Genomic DNA, 22140 nt, shown 5'->3' with positions numbered 1-22140 from the left:
TAGTTCCCTGAATGATTGATGGTCATTCCTCAGTGGCTTATAATCATCAGTTGTGCAGATAATAGTTATTCCACTGTGCTGGACTGAATGGTATCTTCCCAAAATTCATGTCTACCCATGAACCAGCTTTTTTGTTCCTATGCTGCCTGGGGAGCACCTTTGGGTGAATATTGTCACACTTGCAATCATTATTGACAATAACATTTAGGAATAATGAGACTTTCTGGGATGCTAGTGACATTTCTTGACTTTTGATTCCCAGAACTAGGGGATGGGCCAGTTATTGGCCTTGATGTAGAAACTGCATCTTAATTCTTTGCCACAGGCAGGGCCCTCTGCTGGGTCAAGAGTAGCTTCCTGGGGTGTAAAACAGTTATAGGTTCTGACATGCATTGTAAGTTTTGTTCTCCTGGAATGATTTGCTGTCATCCTAGGAGAAACTAGGTCTGCATTCCCATCACAAAGAAGAGGGAAGTGAACACTCCTGATAGCCAACTCTCTAGCCTGGGGAGGAGCCCAAGGCTCTGAGCCAGGCCAGCATTTGGAAGTTGGCAAGAGGCATTGAAGTTGGTGGAGCTGGAGGGGAGAGTGGGGGGAATGGAGGTCTGAGTCCTTGCAGGGCAGGCTTGGGAAGTGACCCTGAGTCATTGTACTCAAGGCCCAGGTAGAAGGCACGGTTGCCATCAGGCAGAATGGAAGACCTCTCCACACACAGAACCCGAGGGAGAGTCTAGGTAGGGATAGAAGGGAAGCAAGCTGCTAACTGATAGTTTGGAGAGTTCTCGTAAGATGTGACATGGTTTAGTGCCAGAATCTAGGATAAATTTAATAAACAAGGGGTCCTTATCTAACACTAACCCCCCCCCCCAAGAGACTTTGAATCAACCACTCTAAACCCTAAGTTATCCTTTACTAGCTTTTAGTTGATGAGCCTATAGAGAGAATTTACTCTTGTGTTTACCTTGGTTTTGATTAGTGGCCTATCAATTTAGGAGGGTATTCCAGGAACATGAGGTTTAAGGTTAAGTATGTACTAAGGTTTGTTTGTTGTTTTTTAGTGCCCATTAGGAGCACTGGTTATCTTTGCTTTCAGTTTATTTCACTATAGTCTTAATTATTAAACTTCAGGATCTTGACTATTGGAGTAAACATGAGACAATTCTTTCATTGAAGACAATCTTGGTCCCACTTTCGGGAACTTTCCTCACCCCCTTCAGTCCAGCCTTGGCGGTGTGGGAGCCTGTTGGCTTAGACACATGCCCCAGGGTATCTAAAAGGGACCAAAGAGAAATGCTCTGGAAAGATTATCTGGGAAACCCCAGGTATGGAAGAGAAATGCAGTCCAACCCTCCTGGTGGCAATCATGGTCTTTAATTATTCATTAAGTCACATTTCTGATTTGTCAGCAAGTGCCAGCTTGTAGATGCTGGTTGAAGTATAGAGCTCAGAGGAAGAAAGAGCTTTAATGTTAGCTCTTGGGAGATCAGCCCCTCCCTGGCACCTTCAGACACTCTCTCTTCTTCCCTCCACTTGGAACTCTTCAAATGTGTTTGTCAGTTCTCTTATCTTAGATCCAGGGGAGCGACAGGCAGGGAAGGAGTTATCTTTCCTGCAGGTAAGACCATCCACATTTTTCTTTTTCTCATCCTTGTTCTAAAGCTTGCCTCCAAAAGTGGGGGCAGGACTCTTATAAAAAGATCCCTGGTCAGGAGATGCCAAAATTAGTTTGATGCTCATTTATCTCACTGGGTGCTCTTGAGAAAAACTCAGGACCTCAGTGCTCTTACCTGGGACTGCAAGAGTCTGTTTATGATGACTTGTGTGTATGCTTTAGGACTCCAGGCATTGCATGATGTCACCCATTGAGGGCGAGGTGAGTACCTGGTAAGGTGTCAGGTCTTACTAGTGGACACGCACTGGGAGCGTCAGGCCTCCTTCGGTGATATTATGGAGAGGCCACCAGCTGGGCTTGTGGCATATCTGTCCCAGCATCTAGCAGGGTACCTGGATTCTAGTAAGTATTCAAACACATCTTTTTAATGAAGGAAAGAAGAGAGGAAGGAAGAGAGGGAGAGATGGGCTGGAGGGGGAAATCCCATTGGCATCCCACCATAGGGGTGCACAGAGGCCCCAATGGCTCTACTTCCTGAAAAGAGCTCCCCACCCAGGTCCCCCTTATTTCAGAGAGACCGCTCTAAGATCTGAATCCTCCACACCTGAGGTTCTCTCAACAAAAGCAAGCTGCAGATGGGCACTCCCCATGCTCCCCCCAACCAACAGGAGCAATTTGTCCCGGCTTCGATGCCACTGAGGACAGACCAGCACACCTCTGAGCGCAGGTAGAAAAAGCCTAGGTGGGGGGTGAGTGCAGGCAGCAGATCAGCATAATTCTGAAGGTGATTGTCGCAGGCGAGGGGGCAGGTGGCTGGCACTGCCTAGACTTCGTTGGGGTCATCTTGGCCCTGGGCGGCTATCTTGTTGGATTGGAGCAGGAAGGCTGAGTAGGCCATGTCGGCTTCCTCCTTGGATGACTAAGGGGGCAACAGAAGAGACATCAGTGGGTGAGGGTCGGGAGGGAGGGGATGCTGTCCACATCCTGAATTATTATCTCGACCCAAGCAACATGAGCTTCCATGACCCCTGTTCTCAGGCCAGCCCCGTGCTCACCAAGAGGGTCTGATTTTGAGAAATGGAAAGTTGCAACCTCTAAAAATATCTCCCTCTGTCTCACTACCTCCTTCCGACACATGGGGCGGAACCACCTCTGTTGCCCTTGCCTGTCCCCGGAAGCTGTGCCCACACAGTCCAGGCTGGCATCAGGCAAGGTAGTTTGTGTTTTTCTTCCTCCACCAGCCCAGAAAGGTAACTTTTCAGCAGCTGGTGGGGAAGCTGTCTCGAGCTCTGTCTCCCAACTTGCTAAAAGCAGAGGTCTCTGCTGTTGCCAGGGGAAGTAGATAGAATAAAAAGCATAAATGCCTCAGAATTAGAGGCAAGTCGGTATCCTTCTAGGGAGCCATGGGATGAGGGTGACATGTAACCTAAAGGCCTCTGGTAGCCTCTGGTGGGATTTCACATTCTGGTACTCGGGGTGGGCAGGACCTGCCAGTGATTATCAAGTTGTCTACCACCAGTGAATGTCTTCCAGGCCCAGACAAAGAACTGGTGCTGAGCAACTTTCAAAAGGTGGGTGGGTGAACTATGGAAAGTCCAGGGGTCCCACAGCCCAGGAAGAGCACCCCCAATCCCCAGTCCTTGACATGTGACCTTCCTGCCTGTGACCATACCTTCCAGGCACTTTCCTTCCTTACATCCTGGCTTCTTCCACTCCTGCAGGTTTACAGCCTGCGAACAGAGCTGCCCTCTTTCCTCAACTTCATCCACAATACCCCACAACCAGGAAGTTTCACCTCTCCAGCAGAAAGTCCTCCTGAATGCTGTTTACGCCATCTTCCCTGGTATGGGGTCAGCCTCCACGTGGACATGTCCTTGTGATATCTAACCACAATTCCTCATTGTGCAATTCCTTATCACTCAAATGGGCTTCTCACTCTTACCCTTTTCGCCCTCTTGGGTTCTTCAGGCTCCGTGTTGCTCTGGGGGGTGGCCATGACATCTGTATATACAGAGAGTGTGGTTAGCTCTCACTAGTCCCTGTTCTCACCCCAGATTCGGGGTCAGGTTCAGTTCTTGCTGCGTGTCAGGGGGTTGAGCATTCTCTCAACACATACCCGCTTTTTCTTCAAGGATGGTCTCCTGAGTGACTGGTGTGGCTCCCACGTTGTCAATGGCACCAAAATCCCTGGAGTTGTCAAAGTCTGACATGCTAATATCCGTCCTGTAGCTTCTAATTGAAACCCGGTCTGTCCAGGAGAAAGAGAAATTGGTGTAAGGACAGGCTTGGGCCAGGGGAGACTAGAGTGAACCACCCCTCTCGAGGTAGCTCTGCCATAGTCCCTGGGACAGCCAAGGGGGTGGGACCTCTGGCTGCTCACCTCTGCTTCTGACCCAAAGCAGAATGGGATGATTTGAAACCCTCTTCATGGATAATCAATACTCCATGACCTTTGTCACTCTGTCATGCTTAATGCACAGCACCCCATTTTGTCCTCACATCAGCCCTGGGAGATGGTTATTATCATCCTGTCTGGAACCATGAGGAAACTGAGGCATTAAGTGGGGGATGTGCCAAAGTCACACAGTCCATTAGTCATTGAACTAGGTAGAAGCCCAGGTCTCCTGGATCCTGGTCTCTTGGCAGCCCTGCCTCTGACCTTAGACCCCAATCTATTGGATAGCAACCCCTAATTAATTTTGAGGGACTTGAGATTTGTCTTTCCCAACTTTGTGCAAGTCTATGAAGAGGGGGACACTGTGGTGGCATCCTGTGTGAGCAGCTGAGCCAGGATTGAAGGGTCAGGGATGGAGATGGGGATGGAGAGCATCCAGGACTCACCCACATTCTTCCGGTGCCGGGCTCTGGCTACCCACACAGCCACAACCCCCACCGCCAGCACCAGGCCCAGAGGCACCAGTGTAGACAGCAACACTGTGGAGCTCTTGCTTTGTCCCGCAGAGCTAGAAGAAGGGTTAAGTCAGTCCATCACTGGAAGGGAGACTCAGGAGCCCCGGGATGTGCTGGCAGGTGGGCCCCAGCCAGTGTTCCTCCCGGTTGATCCACTCCACCCTCCTGACACAGCTCTGTTCTCCTAAGAAAACTTCCCAGACTTGGCAAGGTAAGGAATGGATGTCGTCTGCATTCCAGGCTTGGAAGCTTGTACTGAAGTATGAACACTGCTCCAGCCATGGGAGAAGGACTGAGGGCACCAGAAGCCCCCGCCACCAAGCTCCAGCAGAGGCAGGGAGGCTGCCTCATTATCCAGGAGGCGGGAACCGTTCCTTGGAACAGGTGGAGAAGCTCAGGACCTCAGCCTCTGTTTTCAGAGTGGGGATCCCCAGTCTTTTCTTACCTGCCAGTATCTGTAGATGCTCTGCCCCCAGGAACTTGGTCTCCCGTATCCTCCACCACTTTTTCTTCTGCAAAAAGCCTGGGATTCACAATGGCTTTGTTCTCAATCACCCGAACAGTGGGCTCTGCCACATTCTCCTCAGCAACCGTATTTGCATTTGTGTTTGCTGGGCTGACCTCACGGGACCCTGGAGCAGAGGAGAGCAAGGACTGAGTTAATTTTTTCTTCTTTTTCTCTGTGTTCTTACTCATAGGTTAGGGAGTCTGAGGACCGAGCCTTCATCAGGAAGTTAGAGCTCAAGGCCGTTGGGGTGGGACCAAGATTGACATTAGAAGCAGAGGAGTGTTGCCTTCTCTAGCTTGTCACAGATGATCTCTGCCTCATTGCTCTCAAAGTTGTTTCCATTTTCAAGATGCCATGCCATGGATCCAGCTGTGATTAAGGACTCACTCAACACCTGGGGACAGGGAGATTTTTCACAACATTGAAACCCTGCCCAAGACCTCCTGCCTGCTGGACAGTGCTGCCTCCTGGTGGTAGCTGGGTGGTGGTGGCCTTCTCAGTGAGCCAGACCAGTAGGACCCAGACACAATGGGATTTTTAGGGGGTCCAAAAATACCCTCCTTAGGGCTAAAACATTTTAAAAAGAGGCTGGAAATACAAATCCACTGGATTTTAGTTTTCTTTTTCTTTTTGGTGCTGGAAATTGCAACCAGGTCCTTGCTTGTGCTAAGCACATGCTCTTAACACTGAGCTAACCCGGGCCCCAGTCTTAATTTTCTTGATCAGACCTTGTAAATGAAGGTATTTGGCCCTCTTTTGAGAGCAGGCTTTGACAGAGGGCGGGAGGGTGAGTATATTGCATATGAGAGCGACTCTGAAATTTCCGTCTTCCTAGTTACAGAATGGACTTCCATTTGGTTTGGCGGGGCAACTATGGGACTTGTCTTACTGCTGAGGTTAAATAGCAAACCTACAATTTTATGCAGTTTTTATGTCTATTTGGGATGCCCCTTAGGGAGGACTCCCATTTATCTCCCCCTTCCCCCATCCAGTTTCTGATGCCAAACCTAGGGCCACCCCTGGTTGAGAAATTGTCAGCCAGGTTACTTTGGAGTGGTTGTGCCTTGGGGTTCCACAGGGTACACTCACCTGCTGCCACCTCCTCAACTGCCACGTAGACAGCGGCAGTCTCTCCATAGTGATGGTCCTGTCTCACGCCGCACCAGTACCAGCCTTCATCCTCCTTGGTGACTGAGTTCAAGGTCAAGGAAATGAACCGGTTGTTCTGGTCACAGTTCACCAGGGCCTGGCTGGGGCTTTTGTCTTGGATGGGCAGGTCCCTGCAGCCCCTGTTGCTCCACTTGCACCAGTACTTCTCGTGGGAGTAGTATCTGCAGGGGAAGTGGCACTGGAGCTCGAGACTCCTCCCCAGCACAGCGGTCACATTCGCCGGTACCTTGAGGCCTGGTTTTCCTGGAGCAGGGAAGGAAGAAGAAATAGACAGAAGTTGGCACTTGTGGATGCAGTAGGAAAGTGACCATGGTGGTGCCTTTGCCCTCATTTCCCCTTTAGATAGCACTATAAATATATTAGTCTAAACACTTAAGCAACGGAATGATGTGCTGATGTCATCGTTATTGTTCAAGTCCACTGCGATCAGTCCAGAGTCTCCATGTTACAGAACGTGGAGCTTTGCTCCTGGTTCAGTTTCTTTTCTAGACTCAATACAAGAGCCTTATTCAGCAACTCGACTTCAGGTGACCCCCGCCTCCTGCAAAAGAGGTCAGTGCTCCTGATATCAGAAAGTGCACGTATAGTAATCGGAAGAGCGTGGAGTGCTTGTCAGAGATATAAAAATGTGACCTCTGGATAGGAAGTCTCTCTCCTGAGGATTGTCCCCATCCACACACCAGGATGCAGTTGAAATAGGAGGACGAATGACTGGAGAGACTGCTGCGGACTTGAGTGGTCTGGGGTTTGCTCCCTTTCCTCTTGCCCCAGCTTAGCTCTTACCTTCAACAATCTGGAGCTCCACTGAGGTCCTCCAGCGAGTACTGCCATTGGTGAGGCACCAGTAGAAGCCAGCATCCTGGGCGGTGAGCTGGTTGAGTACGACTGTGTAGGTGCCATTGCCCGGCTCTTCAAACAGTGCCAGCCTGCCCTCATACTCTTCCTGAACCTGCCCCTCGCTGGACACCAGCAGTGGGCAGTGGCCATTCTGTGTTCCTTCCCAGAGACACCAGTACTTGATGCTGTTGCTTTCCTTCCGGTCATAAGGGCAGAGCAAGGCCACAGAACCTCCTGCCACACCCTTCACCACAGAGGGATTAGGGGGGACCACCGTCACTGGAGGCACAAAAGGAGAAGGCATGGAAGGGTGGCAGCCAGGAGCAGCCTTGCATGGCCTAAGCAGCCCTTTCACCATGACTCAGTCAGGGTGGAGCGTGCAGTGTAGATGAGCCCCCTTGTCCTTCTCAGAAAAAGAAAAAATAACCTTTCATGTATCAAAGAACCTGTAGCTGGAACCATCAGGACCAGACCCAATGAGCTTCACCACCAGTCTAGATAGCTTGCTCCTTTTTCTTACCCCTAGATATAAAATTTTATCTTTTTCTTAGCTCATCCTATAAAATGAACCAATGAATTGCCATCTAAATTCAGAAAAGTTATTTAGAAGGGGTGTGATTTCAAATGTAAATTAAGTAGCATAGATAGTGTTAATAACCAAGGACCTTGAGAGGCATCTCAAAGAGATGGACAGCCATTCTCCAGGCTTCTAATGCTGAGGTCCAGAGAGATCTCTGAGTGGCTGAGGATGTGGAGGAATGTGGCGAGGACCCAGAGCTGGAACTAAAAGGGACATGCAGGGAATGCAGTTTTCTTTTTAAAAAGTCACAAGGACAGATGCTTTGAACTGCAAGTTCTACTTTGCTGCTTCTCGGGAGGACAACTCTATGCAGACTGCTGCAGGGTGAAAAGGAGCAGGGATTTAATTGTTTTGCAGTGTTCATGGCCTTCCATGTATGGCCGCGGGCCAGATCATGTTGAATAACAAATAACCCTAAGAGATGTGGGAGTGGAAAATTTAGAGGCTGGGGCATTGCCTTCCTGGAAGCTTCCAGGCCAAATCTTCTCTTACTTGAATGTGCAGGATAAAGCATCTGCCTTGGTCAGGGGTCAGAGGAGGGAACAGGGCCAACTGTGGCACTGAAATCCAGACAATTTACAAGTCTTGCCTTCATCAGGAGTTTTGCTCTCCTTATTCCTATTAACCAGAGGTGGCTATTAAAAGGCCTCTGGTAACAGAGGAGAAGAATAAAGAGAGCACAAGGCAGAGGCTGCTGCATTTTCTAACTGTCCTGTACTGCTGCCCAATAGCATGCAGCTCAGGGCTCCTGAGTGAATGCGTACTGTTGACTGACAGATGAATATTGATGAATAGACCCAGGAGCTGGAGCTAAGCTAGTTCCTCACTGCTTTCCCCATCCCTTCTCTCTCCCCTTCTAGGGTCTTACCCTCATTGATGAAGAGTTGCCAAGCCTGGATGGGCCAGCCTTCCTTCTGCAGGCCATCTGGGTGTGCCCCACAAAGGTAGTGTCCTGCATCTCCCTTCTTCAGGCCTGTGAGCAGCACACTGAAGCGGCCGTTTTCATTTTGTGGTTTGAGCAGAATTCTGCCCTCAAAGGCTGGATCCCTCTTCCCCAGGGTGTTGATAACCACATCACAGCTTCCTTTACTGTTTACCCGGCACAGAAATTGGGCCACATTTGTCCCCTCAGGGTCCAAGTCACAGTCAAAGTTCACGGAACCCCTCAGTTCTCCATAAATCAACTCAGGTTCAGGCTTTAGCACCTGGAGGTCAACATTCTTCTTGTCACTATTGGAACCCACCCCGGTCTCGCAGATATACAACCCAGCATCTCCAAGCTTCAGTTGGTTGATGGTGATGCTGAATGCTAATTGGCTGGTACCCTGAATAGTTAGGCTGGCTCTGCCCGTGAAGTTGGGGTGTACATATTTATTGGAGTCGATGACTAGCTCGCAGGTCTGGCCTGTGTTCTTGCACAAGGACTTCCTGCTCTGAGCATTCCCACTTTTGAAAGGGCACTTGATGGTCACCGTTCTACCCAGGTCTACTGTGTAGACCTGAGTGTCATTTAGGAGCCCAGGACCTGCAGGATGAAGGGCAGGAGGCAAGTTGTGATTTCACTTTCTTTTAACATAGGGCCCTTTGCTGTTCCCAGGAAGGGTCTGGGTAGGCTGATGACATGGGGTGCCTTACTCTCCAGAGGGGCACAGTCAGAATACTTCTGCTGGGACTCAGAAAGTGATACTTGAAAGGGAAACCTCAGAAGCAAACTTTCTCTCTTTCTCCTGCCCTCCTGTCTCCCACTCTCCTGTTCCCAAAGGCAAGCCATAGAAACTAGAATTCCTCTTCCCCAAGGCAGGCCATAGAAACTAGGATCCCTTTACCCCAAAGCCATCCACAAAACCTAAAAATACTATTTTAACCTTTCCCCCACCTTTCTGTGTAACAACTGGCCATAAAGAAATTCTCTAATGTAGCCTAGTATGTCATAAGACCCTCACTCCTGAGGGTCCCTGCCCCATGCCCGGGAGGAAGAGATGCCAATATGAGGGACCAAGAAGAATTTGAGGAGTCAGGCCCTGTTGGGTTTCTGACTTCATCTACCATGTCTAGCTCATGCCCTTTTAGTCCTATCATCTCCTACACGGCCTTTCTGCTTCATGGAACCTAAACATAAAATCAGATGACTTTCCCTACATCTTTGGGTCTTCATTCTGAAGGTACTGGTGCATGTGAAACTTGGATTCAATGAATTGTTATGTTAACCTGCCTTTGACTTAGAGGTGTCAGATCTGACCCGTATGATGGGTGAGGACAGGGATAACTCCCTTCCTCCCCTCCATCTTCCAAGGCCCCGCTGGACTGCTATCTTCTCCAAGATGCTTCCCCAACTGATACTAATGTCCCGCTTCATGTCTTTCTTATGTCTGAATTGCTGATTCATCCAGTCTAGTGTAGATCTAATTATGTTCCCCACAGACTGGAGGACAGAAATGCATTTTTCTCACTTTCAAAGTCCCTGTTGTAACCAGCACGATGCCATCCATAGTGTGTCCAAATTAACATGTGAGGCAATGAACAGAATGAATGTAAGTACAGGTTGGTGAATTTCAGTGCATTACAAGAGACGTTTCTAAATATTGCAGCCGTTCAGTGGTGGAGTGGGCTGTCTTGTGAAGTATGTGTGTTTCTGTTGTCTGAGTGTTTACTCAAAGCCTGTACTCCCCTCCTCTACAGTGTTCTTTTGGGGATCCGCGTAGGGAAAACTGAGCGTGCTCCAGCTCTTAGGAGCCCATCACAACTGGAAGGACCTGTGGAGCGCACACACCATGGCACACACATCCCTGAGGAGCAACACATACCCTTAAGAGTCCCTCCACACTTCCTTCTTGAAGACTCTTTGTCTTTCCGGTTGCCCTTTCTATCCCTACTGCTCTCATGGTTAAACTCTTGTCAATAGCACTTGTTTTTTCTCTCTTAAATTGGCACAGGCTTGTTCAGATGCCCTTGACTTCTGATCTTTGGTCAAGAACTGAGATTCTAATTTATGCCGATAGTTCTGATAGATGACTGGATCTCAGGTTAAAAAATAAATCCTCATTTAAAAAGAAACCTGCTGGTGGCCCAAGGCCTTGGTCTATGGGATACATTAATAGTAAGAATTTAAGGATCCTTGTAAATCTTTTTGTGCCTTTTCTTTTTTTTTAGGCTTATAGACTTCTTGTCCCACCTTCAATAAATATAAGGAGAGAAGTTGTCCTACTGATACTTCTAAGCTAGGGCCTCAGTAAAGCCCTAAAATGCTACAGGCCCAGAAGACTTAGGCCCCCAAGTAGAGGTCACCTATCTTCTTCCCGTGTTCTATTACGAAAAGTCTGCCTTGAGAGGGAGGTGCCTCCCCACCCCAGGGCAGGACCCCCTTCCTATCAGGAGTCCTTCCTCAAACCTTCCCATTGCATCTGACATGATGCTCTCTAACTTGCCCCCAAAGCCCAGGGCACCTGGAGCCTTACCGTGGCTGACCTCCAGGCTTACATCAAAGGACAGGCCTCGGTTATTGATGCCCAGACCACACTTGTAGCTTCCGGAGTCATCCCGGGTGAGCTGGGCAATGGTCACCTCAAATGCGCCATCCGCTGGGAAGTTGGTGAGGTTGGCTCTGCCCACGTAGTCCTTGGAGATGTAACCCTCTGAGGAGACGAGGGTCATGCAGCTACCCCTGCCTCCCTGCCGGCACCAGTACTTGCGGGTGTGCCGGTTGACAGAGGTGGCCGGGTAGTAGCACTTGATGGACACTGAGCTACCTTCCACACTGTTTACCTCCGCAGGACCAAATATGGGACTTTTCATGGAGACCACTGTGGGAACAGAAGACAGAGGCTTTAAGACACCCCAGGGGAGGTAAAAGCCTGGCAGAGGGATCCAGACAGCTTCCCTGAAAGATGCAATTTTCTACCTGTGGATATTACAGGATACTAGTAGATAATTGCTGTATTGGGTAAAATGATTGCTTAATTACTATTAAATTCTAATGCAATTCAATCGCAATATTTTAAACACAATACATGAATAACTTATGATATCTCTTTTTTGCTAAACACCAGTTTTGTAGAGTGCTGTATTACAGCATTTCTTCTTGTTATTTCCATATATTTCTAAAAATATATTCTCCGTATAAAAATATTAAGAGCTGGGAACTATAATTGATTCACACCAAATCCCATGGTAACTCATATAGATGCTTGGTTTGAGTTCAAATTCTTTTTAGTCCCAGAGAAGAACCTTCACCAAACCCCCGACCTTGAAATTAGGAATTTCCATTCTTGTTCCTGATTCCCAATGCTCACTAAGCCATTTTCAGACATGACCTTTCTGCATTGCCTCCTTCTCAAGGGAGGACGAATTTGGAGACGGACGTCCCTGGTGAGTGTGATTTCAGTGTCCGCAGGGAACTGAATCTTGGAGGGGGAAGGAGGAAGGAGGTGGAACGCTGGGGAGATGGGACCTGGCAGACACACCTGGGAAGACAGCCAGCAGGCAGGTGAGCAAGGAGAGCTTCATCGCTGGTGGCTCCCAAGGAGGCTGTGCCACTCAGCACAACTTCTTGTGTGAGATGCTGAAAAACAATAACCACAGGGAGGTGAAACCCCTCAGTCTTCTAAGATGAGATGATGTTAGAGTTTCCATAACACCTATTTCTATCCCTAGCAGCTGACATAAATTCTGCTAATGAATAAATGGATGGCTGAAGTTCCATCATCCTACGCTACTTATTGATCCTCAGCAGTCACAAGTAACTTAAATATTCTTAACTAAGCTGCGTGTTCCTTTGGGATAGGGCGATTGATGACTTTCTTCTGTATCTCTGTCCAGGAGATGTGGTTTGGGCACACCATTAGACCTTGGGACTGGCTCACTGAATGATTGGTTACTACCAAGAGGTGGCCCCATTTTTGTTTTAGCAGCTCTCCAGATATCTCTGGGAGGTGAGGGAGCTGGCATATTTTCTGGTGTGTTCAGATGAGTAACTGACTCCCACAGAGGAGGTCTAACGATTATGAAGGCTGTAAATGTAACGATAGGGGTCTTTGCCTTCACTAATTTTTTCTTACCATGCTCCGGGTACTATGTCACATAATTTATACATGTTATCTCATTTAAAACTTGATAACCCTACGAAGCAGATATTCTTACCCACATTTTACATCAGTGGAAATGAGAGCTTAAAGGGTAAGTGCTTTACTCAAGGTCGCATAGGGGTTAAGCATGTGTGGATGAGCAGAGGGGGACTTGATAGGAAGATTTGAAGCCAGCTTTGTGTGAGTCCAGAGTCTGCACTCTGGACCGCTCCACTGCAGGATCACAGCCCACATGTGACAGCATGTTTGAATCTGGTGTTTCGTAGGACCTCAGTTGTTTATCAAACACAGTCGTTGATGTTATTGTTTGAGTTCTATAACTTCCCTTGAAATAAAACAGACATCATCACAACCATGATATGGACAAGAAAATCGAGGTTTTGAGAGCTGAGTGATGCACAAGGTTTCCCAGTGACTTGGTTATGGGGTCAGTGTTAAACATGTAGATGTTAAGAGCTTCACAATCTTGTCTGTGAGACCTGACAGAAAACGACAGAGAAACTGAGGCAACCCTTGTAGATTTTCTGGCCACCACCAATATAGCCTCAGGTTAGGAGGGTTGAAGCCCAGGGCCCCACCTGACTGCAGCTATCCTCGGGATCCAAATTGCAGCAGAGAAGAGAAGAGAAGAGAAGAGAAGAGAAGAGAAGAGAAGAGAAGAGAAGAGAAGAGAAGAGAAGAGAAGAGAAGAGAAGAGAAGAGAGGAAGAGAAGAGTCCCTACTTCCCAGGAGACTCTGACAGACTTTCAACTTTGGAATGTATATGACAAAGAGCATTGAAAGAGAAAACAATAATAATAAGCCTGGGGCAGTAATGAGCGCCCATAAAGATAGATAAGGAAGCTGTAGCAAGAGGGAGCTGGGCATTATCTCCCTTCACCGCCTTGGCCCCAGCTCCTGTTCCCAGAGACTTCCTTCATGGCTTGGGCCAAAGGCAATAGCATTGTTTATCTTGGTTATTTCTTTTCCGTAGGGGAATTTCCCAGCAAGGAGTCCTTTCATTTCCTTGTGTAGATAAAGGTATTCTGTTTCTCTAGTTCTTTGGAAGAGTAAAGGGAGGAGTTGGGCACAGATATGGATGTCAGGTGGCAACTCCAGGCTTTCTTGAGTCCAGCTAATTGCCCCAGACCTTTCTCACCCAATCAGTGATAAACTCCTGGAGTGGAACCTTAGCCAAATACCAGAGTCAGCCCAGGTTGAATGGCATAGGGGCTGCTGGATGGGGGATGCCTGAGTGGTGAGACACTCCCAGGAAAGAGCAGCTGGGAAGCCTGTTTTTCATTTTTTCTGCACAATTAGGATGGGCTGGCTGCAATGTCCCAGGGAACCTACCGCTCGCATTTGTGCCTGGCCCAGAGCACAGTTGCCAGTGGGAAGGCCAAATATCACCAAGTTTTAAGAGCCCTAGCCTGGAGTAGCTATCCTTTGTTCTCATTGCTATTCTTACCTGTGGAAAAGCAAGCTTCCTAATATTGTGTGAGACAAGAGTGGTTCTTTCCATGGGTCCAGCAGAAGGCTACATCTCCTCCTCTGGATTAGTATGTTAAAGCAACTTGCCCCATTGGGTACAGTGGCACACACCTGTAATCCCAGTCACTTGGGAGGCGGAGGTAGGAGGATTATGAGTTCAAAGCCAGTCTCAGCAAAAGTGAGGCTCTAAGAAATTCAGTGAGACCCTCTCTCTAAGTGAAATGCAAAATAGGGCTAGGGATGTGGCTCATTGACCAAGTGCCCTTGAGTTCAATCCCCCCACCCCCCCCCAAAAAAAAAAAAAAAAAAAAAGACTTGCTCCATTTTTACAGAATCAGATACCAGGGTTTTCAAGGCTTTTGGGGGGTTGACTCTCAGCCCTGGCTTCTTCTCATTTTGTGACTCATTGAGATGGCATGTCTACATGGAAGAGGGACATGCATGTGCACTCGTTACCTTTTGCATATTCTCAGACCAGGGGTGAGAGTATCAGGCGTGCACAGCTAGGGAAAACCCAGCAGAGGGTAACCTTGGTACAGAAGTAGAGTCCAGTCCCCAGGGGAATAGTGGGCAAGAGAGGACACTGATGCTCTTGAGAACAGGAACTGTTTCTTGCCCAGAGCTAAATTTGGAAGCAGCTAAAAGGACCTGTGCTTTGAGAATCAGTGAGGACCCCTTTATCTCAGTCAAAATTTTCCCCCAAGCCAGGAAATTCAAGTCTCCAGAAAGACATAGTTGCAGGGTGTCTGGAACTGGATTTAAAGGATTTGCCTGAGGAAGGAAGGAAAGAGGGCAAAACCGTTTTGGTACCTACTATGTGCAGATGCTTTGCTAGTATTTTCTCATATAATTTCATCCATCAGCACAGAAACCCAAGAGGTAAATGTCATTATCTTCATGTTGCAGATGGGAAATCTAAGGGTTAGAGAGATCCTTGACCCTAAGGCTCGTGGAAGAATTGGAGTTTGAGGGTACCACCCCATTATCACTCTGAATGAGCTGAGGGATCTGTTCTATTGGGTTATATGTATGCCAGTACATCATGATTGAAGGTACATTATCTGGTCCTTAAACTAGGAGTCTAATTTTTTCATTGATGGGGTTGAGATGTCCAAATCATTCTCAGTTTACTAAGTTAGTGCCTGATATATTTACAATGTATGTCCCCATGATTGTGGATTGTGGTAGGGAGATAAGCTCTGCTGAAGAATAGAGTTCGTCTCTTTATAAAATTAATTCCGCTAACTCCACTGCAGTGAAAGTGACTGCTCTTCAGCTTTCCTGGCATGGAGTTCAAACCATCTAATCTCAAGTTTCCTCCCTTTTCAAAGGAAGAGGGATCACCTGGACCTGGGGCTGGCTGGGCTTCTGGGGTGTCATACGTTCCTATAACGCTGTAGCAATCTGAACTCTCCACCTGCTTAGGACCAGGAGATGGTCAGCGGCCTTCTCACAGTCCCAGGAGCTTCAGAGAGGATGGTGAGCACACACTAAGACCAGAAGCCAAGTTGGCAGTTTCTGACAGCCCATGAATGTGAACTTGGTGGAGCAGAAAGCTCTGGGGTACAGAGGCATGGGGGCTGTCTGGCCTAGCTGAGAGGGGATTCTCCTGGCCTGGACCAAACAGCCCCTTCCTCTGCTTCCAGGAAAGGAATTACCCTTGTCCATTTGGGACGGTGATGCTCTTCTTCCATGGAGACAGGAATTGAGCACAGACTAGAGTGAGCTTGGAAAGAGGTGACTCAAGAGGGAGCTTCAGGGATGGATGAGAACTCAGAGGTCCAGTTCTGCTCTACCATGGGCTACAAGGAGAGTACTATCACGTGGGACTCAACTCCCTCATCTGTAAAATGGGTATAAATAGAGTCATGCTCTTCTAGTTTGAAGGGCTAGTGCTCAGGATGGGGACTATGGAGAGGATAATGGGATACTGTGCATGGAAGTACTTTGGTGTTAAGTGCGTTTCAACTGTAAGATTTTATAATTACTCTTAATCACAGGAGGGCAGGGAGGGGTCTGTACACTTGACTTTCATTGTTGCTGTGGACTTGACTGAGAGTGGCACCAAGCACTGACTCCTCAGTTTGGTGTCAGCTCCCACTTGGTGGCTGTGTGATTTGGGGCAGGCTATTTAAACCCATTGAGCCTCAAGTTTCTCTTCTGTAAACTGGAGATAACTGTACCTCACGCAGAGAGTTGCTATAAGAGTAAAATTGAGAAACATATATGAATTCCTCAGCATGGCGACAGGCTTCAAATTCTTTCACTCTGTCCTCTCTAAAATGAATGAGACCTTCCCTCTTTTTTGGTTATGGAGTGAGGAGAATGAAGGCTGCTTGCTGGGCATCTTTTTAAGACTGGGAGTGAGCTTTGCAGGTTGGGCCACAATGGCTGAGAGAGGAGACAAGCATTGTGAACTAGCATATAAAGACGCATGTACCCTGGATTCTTTATGAGTGCATTATATGTGGTAAGTGGTTTAAACATTGCAGCCACCCTAGAAGGTAGAATAAAATGGGCAACCCCACTTTACAGATGATAGATTGAGGCACAGAGAGGTAAGGAATTTGCCCAAGGTTATGTAGTTCTCAGTGACCGAGATGGAATTCTGGACCAAGAGCGTAGGTGCTTAGCTACTCTGCTGTACCTCAAAGGTCTTGCTGATGAGAGGAAGCAGTGGGGACAGGAAGGAGTAGGATCTCCAATCTTAGAGAAGAGGGTTAGTCCTGTTCTCTCTGCCTTACACAGAAAAGAAAGTTCCTGTGAAGAGACACCTGGACCCAGAGGTAGGCGCCAAAGGAGAAATTTCTTCCTGAAAAATATTAGCTGCTATTTCCCTAGCATGAACCATGTGTTGGGCATTATCTATGTTTCCTACGCCTGAGTGCATCTGCCCCAAACCCTCATTTTACTCTATAATACTGTGTCAATGCCAGCAACTCTGAGACCTCAGTCCCAGCCCACCCACAGAAAGGGCCAGACATAGGTGAGAGAGTCTCTGCTGAACACAATGCTTGGGTATTACAGGTTGAGTATCCTTTACTTAAAATACTTGAGATTTTGGATTTTTTAAAATTTTGGAATGTTTGTACGTGCATAATGAGATCTATTGTAGACCCAAGTCTACACATGAAATCCACATAAGCTTCATATGTACCATATTTACATAGCCTGAAGGTAATTCCTACAACATTTTTAGTCTACCTATGCTTTGACAGAGACCAGGTGTAAAATTTTCCCCTTGGATCAGGTTAGCTCTCAAAAAAGTTTGATGTTTTGCAGCATTTCAGATTTCAGATTTTTGGGTTTAGGGATGCTCAACCTGTAATTTTTTAGGTTAGGTAATTCGTTTTTAGTTGATATCAAAATCTTACAAAATCTCACAATTGCATCTGAATGGCTGAGTCGACATATCATTGTTCCTTCTCGCTGGGTGATTTTACATCAATCACATAAGCTCATGCATTTCCTCAACTGTAAAAAGGATCCACCATACCTATGCTGCCTGTCTCCCAGGTTTGTTTTGGGTGGGAATGAAATAAAACTGAGAAAGTGCAGAGTAAGCGGATTTACTAAATGGAAACTGTCATGATCATGTTTTGTAAACTAAAACCACAAAGATGCCGGGGTGGCAAGAGACCAGCAATGATCACAGAGCGATTTGCTCTCCTGACTTCTGGCTCAGTTCTTTCCACTCCATCACCACATCCTAGGCCAGGGAGAACTCCAGCCATGACTCTGAAAGACCCTCTAGTTTCAGCGGACAGCTGCCTCCTCCCCAACCCCTAAAATTGGCACTTTCCTTCTCCAGATGTTAAAGAAGCTGTAATTTCTCTAATGAAGGGACAAAATGATGGCAAGGACTAGTATACAAAATGTGAGCATGGCGGGTGGCCCCAGGCACTGTGGCAGTTGTTCAAAGACAGCTGGAGGCTAGGGATGGAGGGGGACCAGCTGTGCCCTTGTGCCTTCCAGTCCCACGCCTGGCTTGTGGGATGCTGTCGAGATGGGCAAGGGAGAGGAAGGCTGCAGAGCCTGGAGGTACATCAGGACTTGGGGAAGCTGCCTGGGCCTGGAAGTTGACCCTGCCAACCTTACTCTGTTACCTTGTGAGGATCTCATTTTCTCACTTGGAGCAAGGGCAGGATGATACTATGATACATACTTATGTTTCAGGTGGAAGGAAGCTGCTGAGGAAAAGCTGGGCTGCAATTAGAAAGGAATTCAGAGACTCTCTGAAACCCGAAAAAGGGACTGAACATAGTAGCCTTTGCAGACAGAAAATTTCAGACTAGAAGTGGCCCTACTATGTTCCTGCATTTTATATGCATTATCTGAATCCAGGTCCATGTGGTGTTCAATAAATTCTGGGGTGATCAAAGTAAATTTAAAAAAGAACAAACAATTTCTATTTTGCTCTAGAGCTCATAAAGCTATTTCACACATATTTGAACCCAGGTCAACCCAGAGTGATAGGTCTTATTTATATCCCCATTTTACAGATTAAGGAACTGAGTCTCAGAGAGATCAGGTGTCTTACCTAAGGCCACAGTTAATAAATGGTAGAGGAGTAAGGGAATCTGGAGTTCAAGCTTAATGGGAAGAACTACATATGGTGACCACAGATGTTCCTTCTCATCCACAGGTATTTTGCAAAAAAAGGTGGGGGCTTCTATATACAGGTCTGTCCTTACCTGTCCTTCTGGGAAATGCACCTTACTCCCCACCTCCACATACAGCCACCCAGTCTTCCCTGTGGCTCTCCTCACTGCACCCTTGGGAGGCTGTGTGGGACTGAGCTACCATCCCAGATAGCATCCTGTCCCGGGATCCCAGAGCAGCCACACTTACATTTAGCTACTTCCTTCTCTCCTGTTGATCCAGCTTCAGGGGCACAGCCTGCCGGCCAGTCCGTGTAACCCCTGCCTCTGTGGAAGCTGCCAGCTGGGCAGTGGATACTGCTACCAAAACTGAAACTGTGCTCAGGGCTTGACCTACACCTGGGCTCTTAAAGGGCCACTCTCCCATAGGCACGGCGGCCAGCCAGGGGCACGTGACTCATGGATCCCTTCTTTCCTTTCATTTCAGCTTTCCTGGCTAGCTCCATTGGCTTTCCCTTGACCTTGGGGAGAGTCTGTCACTTGGGACTCCTTCATCATTACAGTTGCAGGATATGGGGCAGAGTGTCAAACACGAAGATCCTGCTCTGTCACTTTCTAGCTACAAGATCTTAGTCAGATTGCTTTCATATTTCTTTTCATCTAGAAAATATGGATAATCATACCACGTCTATAGGTAGGGATATGGCCAGGTATTAGATTCGCAATGCCTGGCCTGATGCATGGTGTGAAGCTGACATTCATTCAATGGGGTGCAGGCAGCAGGAGTGGGTCTCTAAGTCCTTGATCTCACATCCCAGTCACTAGGGAACCCACTCAACCTGGACCTATTCACCCTCAGCAAAACCCCTTTTACCAGCCTTGGGGCTTGTAGAAACTGGCAGGCAGAACTTCCAGGAATTTGGGCGACTATGGCTTTTCCTTTTCACTCCTGGAGGGACTAAAGATTCTGTTTGCTTCTGGCTTCCCCTGAAGCTGTGCTGGCCTTGGAGTCCTGGACTCAGCTCCACACCAAGGATGGCACCTACCTGTCGGGCTGAGGTAGCTACTCCTTCCCACCTGCAGTTAGTCCCCGGTGTGTTCCCAGGACATGATGTGGTTCCAGGTGTTCCCCAAGTGTTCTTATCCATCCTGGGTCACACAGTGAAGCCCACTCCCCAACACACGCTCACACACGCCCCCCTCCATCCCTCACCACAATCCTATACACAGAAATCCTGCCCCATCCTACCTGCACAGGGCTGAACTGGCTCTGTACTCTATAGAGTCACACAAACCAAACCCCAGAAGGGGAAGGAGAAAGGAGAAATAGAGCCATATAGAAAAAGCGAAGTCAGAGTCTGGGTCTTTTTTTAGCTAACCACTTAACTCTTGCTAATGTATTAACCCACAATCACAGATTTGGGTGGCGAGAAAAGAAACCGTATTTTTTATTCTGGAGTTAAATTTCATACCCTAAACTAATAACCTGGCTGATGTAAAAAAAAAAAAAAAAAAAAAAAAAAAAAGTTGCACAGTCACTTTCAGGCAACCTTGGTCCTATCTAGTACCTCAGTCACTTCATTCCAGATTTAAAATTCAGTCTCGCTCTGAATTTTCTTTCCTTTCTGTCTTCCTTCTCTCCTTCCCAATTAGCTGGGGTGACAGGCACCTCTGTGCTGGGCTTAGATCTGCCTCTTTCTGGGGCCCTTGGGAGATCCCATGCAGCAATGTTACATGTCCCTCAACACCCTTATGGCCGTCTATGTCCCAGTGTTCCCATTTAATTGTGGGTGCAATGGATATTAGCAAGACGGTGGGTCACTAAAGTTCTACAGAGGACAGACTAGGTGCAGGTCCCCCTGACCCCGAAATTTCCAAATCCAAATGGATATCCATCATTGTTAATCTCTTCTTTTCCACAGCAGCCTGGACTTAGCCCCATGTTTGTGCGGGGAGGGTGCATATCAATGATTAAGTTCTCTTCCCTCCTTCTTAGCTATTTTCCTCCTCTCCTAGTTCCAAGGTGGATATCTGAAGGTGGGCGGGGGATGTAAAGGGAGATGGAGATATGCAGAGACAGTGACAGGACAAGCCTTCTACTGACAGATGACAGCTTCTTTCAAAAGTTTTCTGTCTCATTTCTCTCTCCTTTTGAACTCAATAGTCAAGGTATTTGTAGGGTATGCTTCCTTATTTCTCAGTAATCTGCTTCCCCCAATGCAGGGAATAACTCGTGTCTAGCTGTCTGGGCTGGCAAGAGAAACTGGTATAGAAACGATGGGCAAAGGCTTGTGGGAGTGATGTAAAGAAAGAGCATCCTTTACATCATTGTTTCTCATGCTGCCTGGAGGAGGGGGTAGATCTTCTTTCCTACTCTGTTATCCCAAGATGATGGGTGGCTTACCAGATCATGTCCTGGTGCACAATCCCAGTGGTGTGCAAAACTGTTTTAGAAGACTGTGTCAGATACACGTGCCATGTGCACAGATACACATAGATATATATGCCGCATACCCCCCATGTACCTAGAGCCCACCCATCCCACGGATCCAGTTAAGAAAAAGGGGAAAGTGAACAGTTAGAACCTGGGAAGAACCAGGAAGTCAACGTCTTGTGACCTACTTAGGGCTCAGCGATACACTGGAAGTGTGATTGGAGTCACCAGCTTCCCCTCCCACACTGTGGTTTTCCCATCTGGAACCCAGTGGCCCTGTATCCAGCCCTAGGGGAGGAGGGACAGCCACAAGAGTTCAACTGCCCAACTTGCAAATGATGACCATGATGGCGATTATGCTTTCCAAAACTCGGATCGCTTTGTCTATTCCAACCACCCCTCCTCTTTTTAAAGTAACAATTAACAAAATATATAAGAAGAACAGCTTCTCACTTGCCTTGCCTGATTCTGAGAGCTGGTCTGAGTCAGTGTCAGGGGAAATGCAGAGAGACTGGTCTGGGGTCAGTACACATGTGTCCTGATCCTAGTTCTGCCTCTAACTTGCTAAGTGACCTTGGCCAAATCTCTTCCTCTTTTAGGCTGCAGGCTTTTCATGTATTAAAATGAGAGAATAGGGCCAAATGATTCCCAAGGCCCTTCTAGTTTTAGGATTCTGTGTTTTCATTGAGCACTGTATTAGTTTCTTATGGCTGCTATAACAAATGATCAGGACTTTGGTGACTCAAGTTCACAGAAACATTTTCTTCCTTACTCTTGGAGATTTGAAGTCTGAAATCAAGGTGTCAGCAGGGCCACCATGGAGGCTCTAGGGGAGGATTCTTTCTTTGTCTCTTTAGCTTCTGGCTGCAACTGGCATTCCTTGGTGTTCTTTGATGTATAGCTATACCACTCCAATCTCTGCCTTCACATTCTCATT

General features: G+C 47.6%; 1 protein-coding gene across 1 annotated transcript; it reads right to left on the bottom strand.

Moving 5' to 3' along the window:
* Positions 1-1355: 1355 nt before the first annotated feature.
* On the bottom strand, positions 1356-19178 carry PIGR (polymeric immunoglobulin receptor). Its single transcript, XM_079107862.1, has 11 exons — positions 19020-19178; positions 12078-12175; positions 11073-11417; positions 8486-9142; positions 6984-7316; positions 6120-6443; positions 4968-5154; positions 4454-4575; positions 3729-3860; positions 3555-3613; positions 1356-2531 (listed from the first exon to the last, which is right to left on the bottom strand). The coding sequence occupies exons 2-11, from the start codon at positions 12118-12120 to the stop codon at positions 2436-2438; spliced, it is 2298 nt and encodes a 765-aa protein (XP_078963988.1). The 5' UTR covers positions 12121-12175; positions 19020-19178; the 3' UTR covers positions 1356-2435.
* Between the last annotated feature and the right edge of the window lie 2962 nt (positions 19179-22140).

The sequence above is a fragment of the Sciurus vulgaris genome (assembly GCF_902686455.1).
Source record: "Sciurus vulgaris genome assembly, chromosome: 12".
NCBI lineage: Eukaryota > Metazoa > Chordata > Mammalia > Rodentia > Sciuridae > Sciurus > Sciurus vulgaris.
The sequence above is the reverse complement of the archived record's forward strand: the minus strand, read 5'-3'. Positions and strand labels throughout refer to the sequence as shown.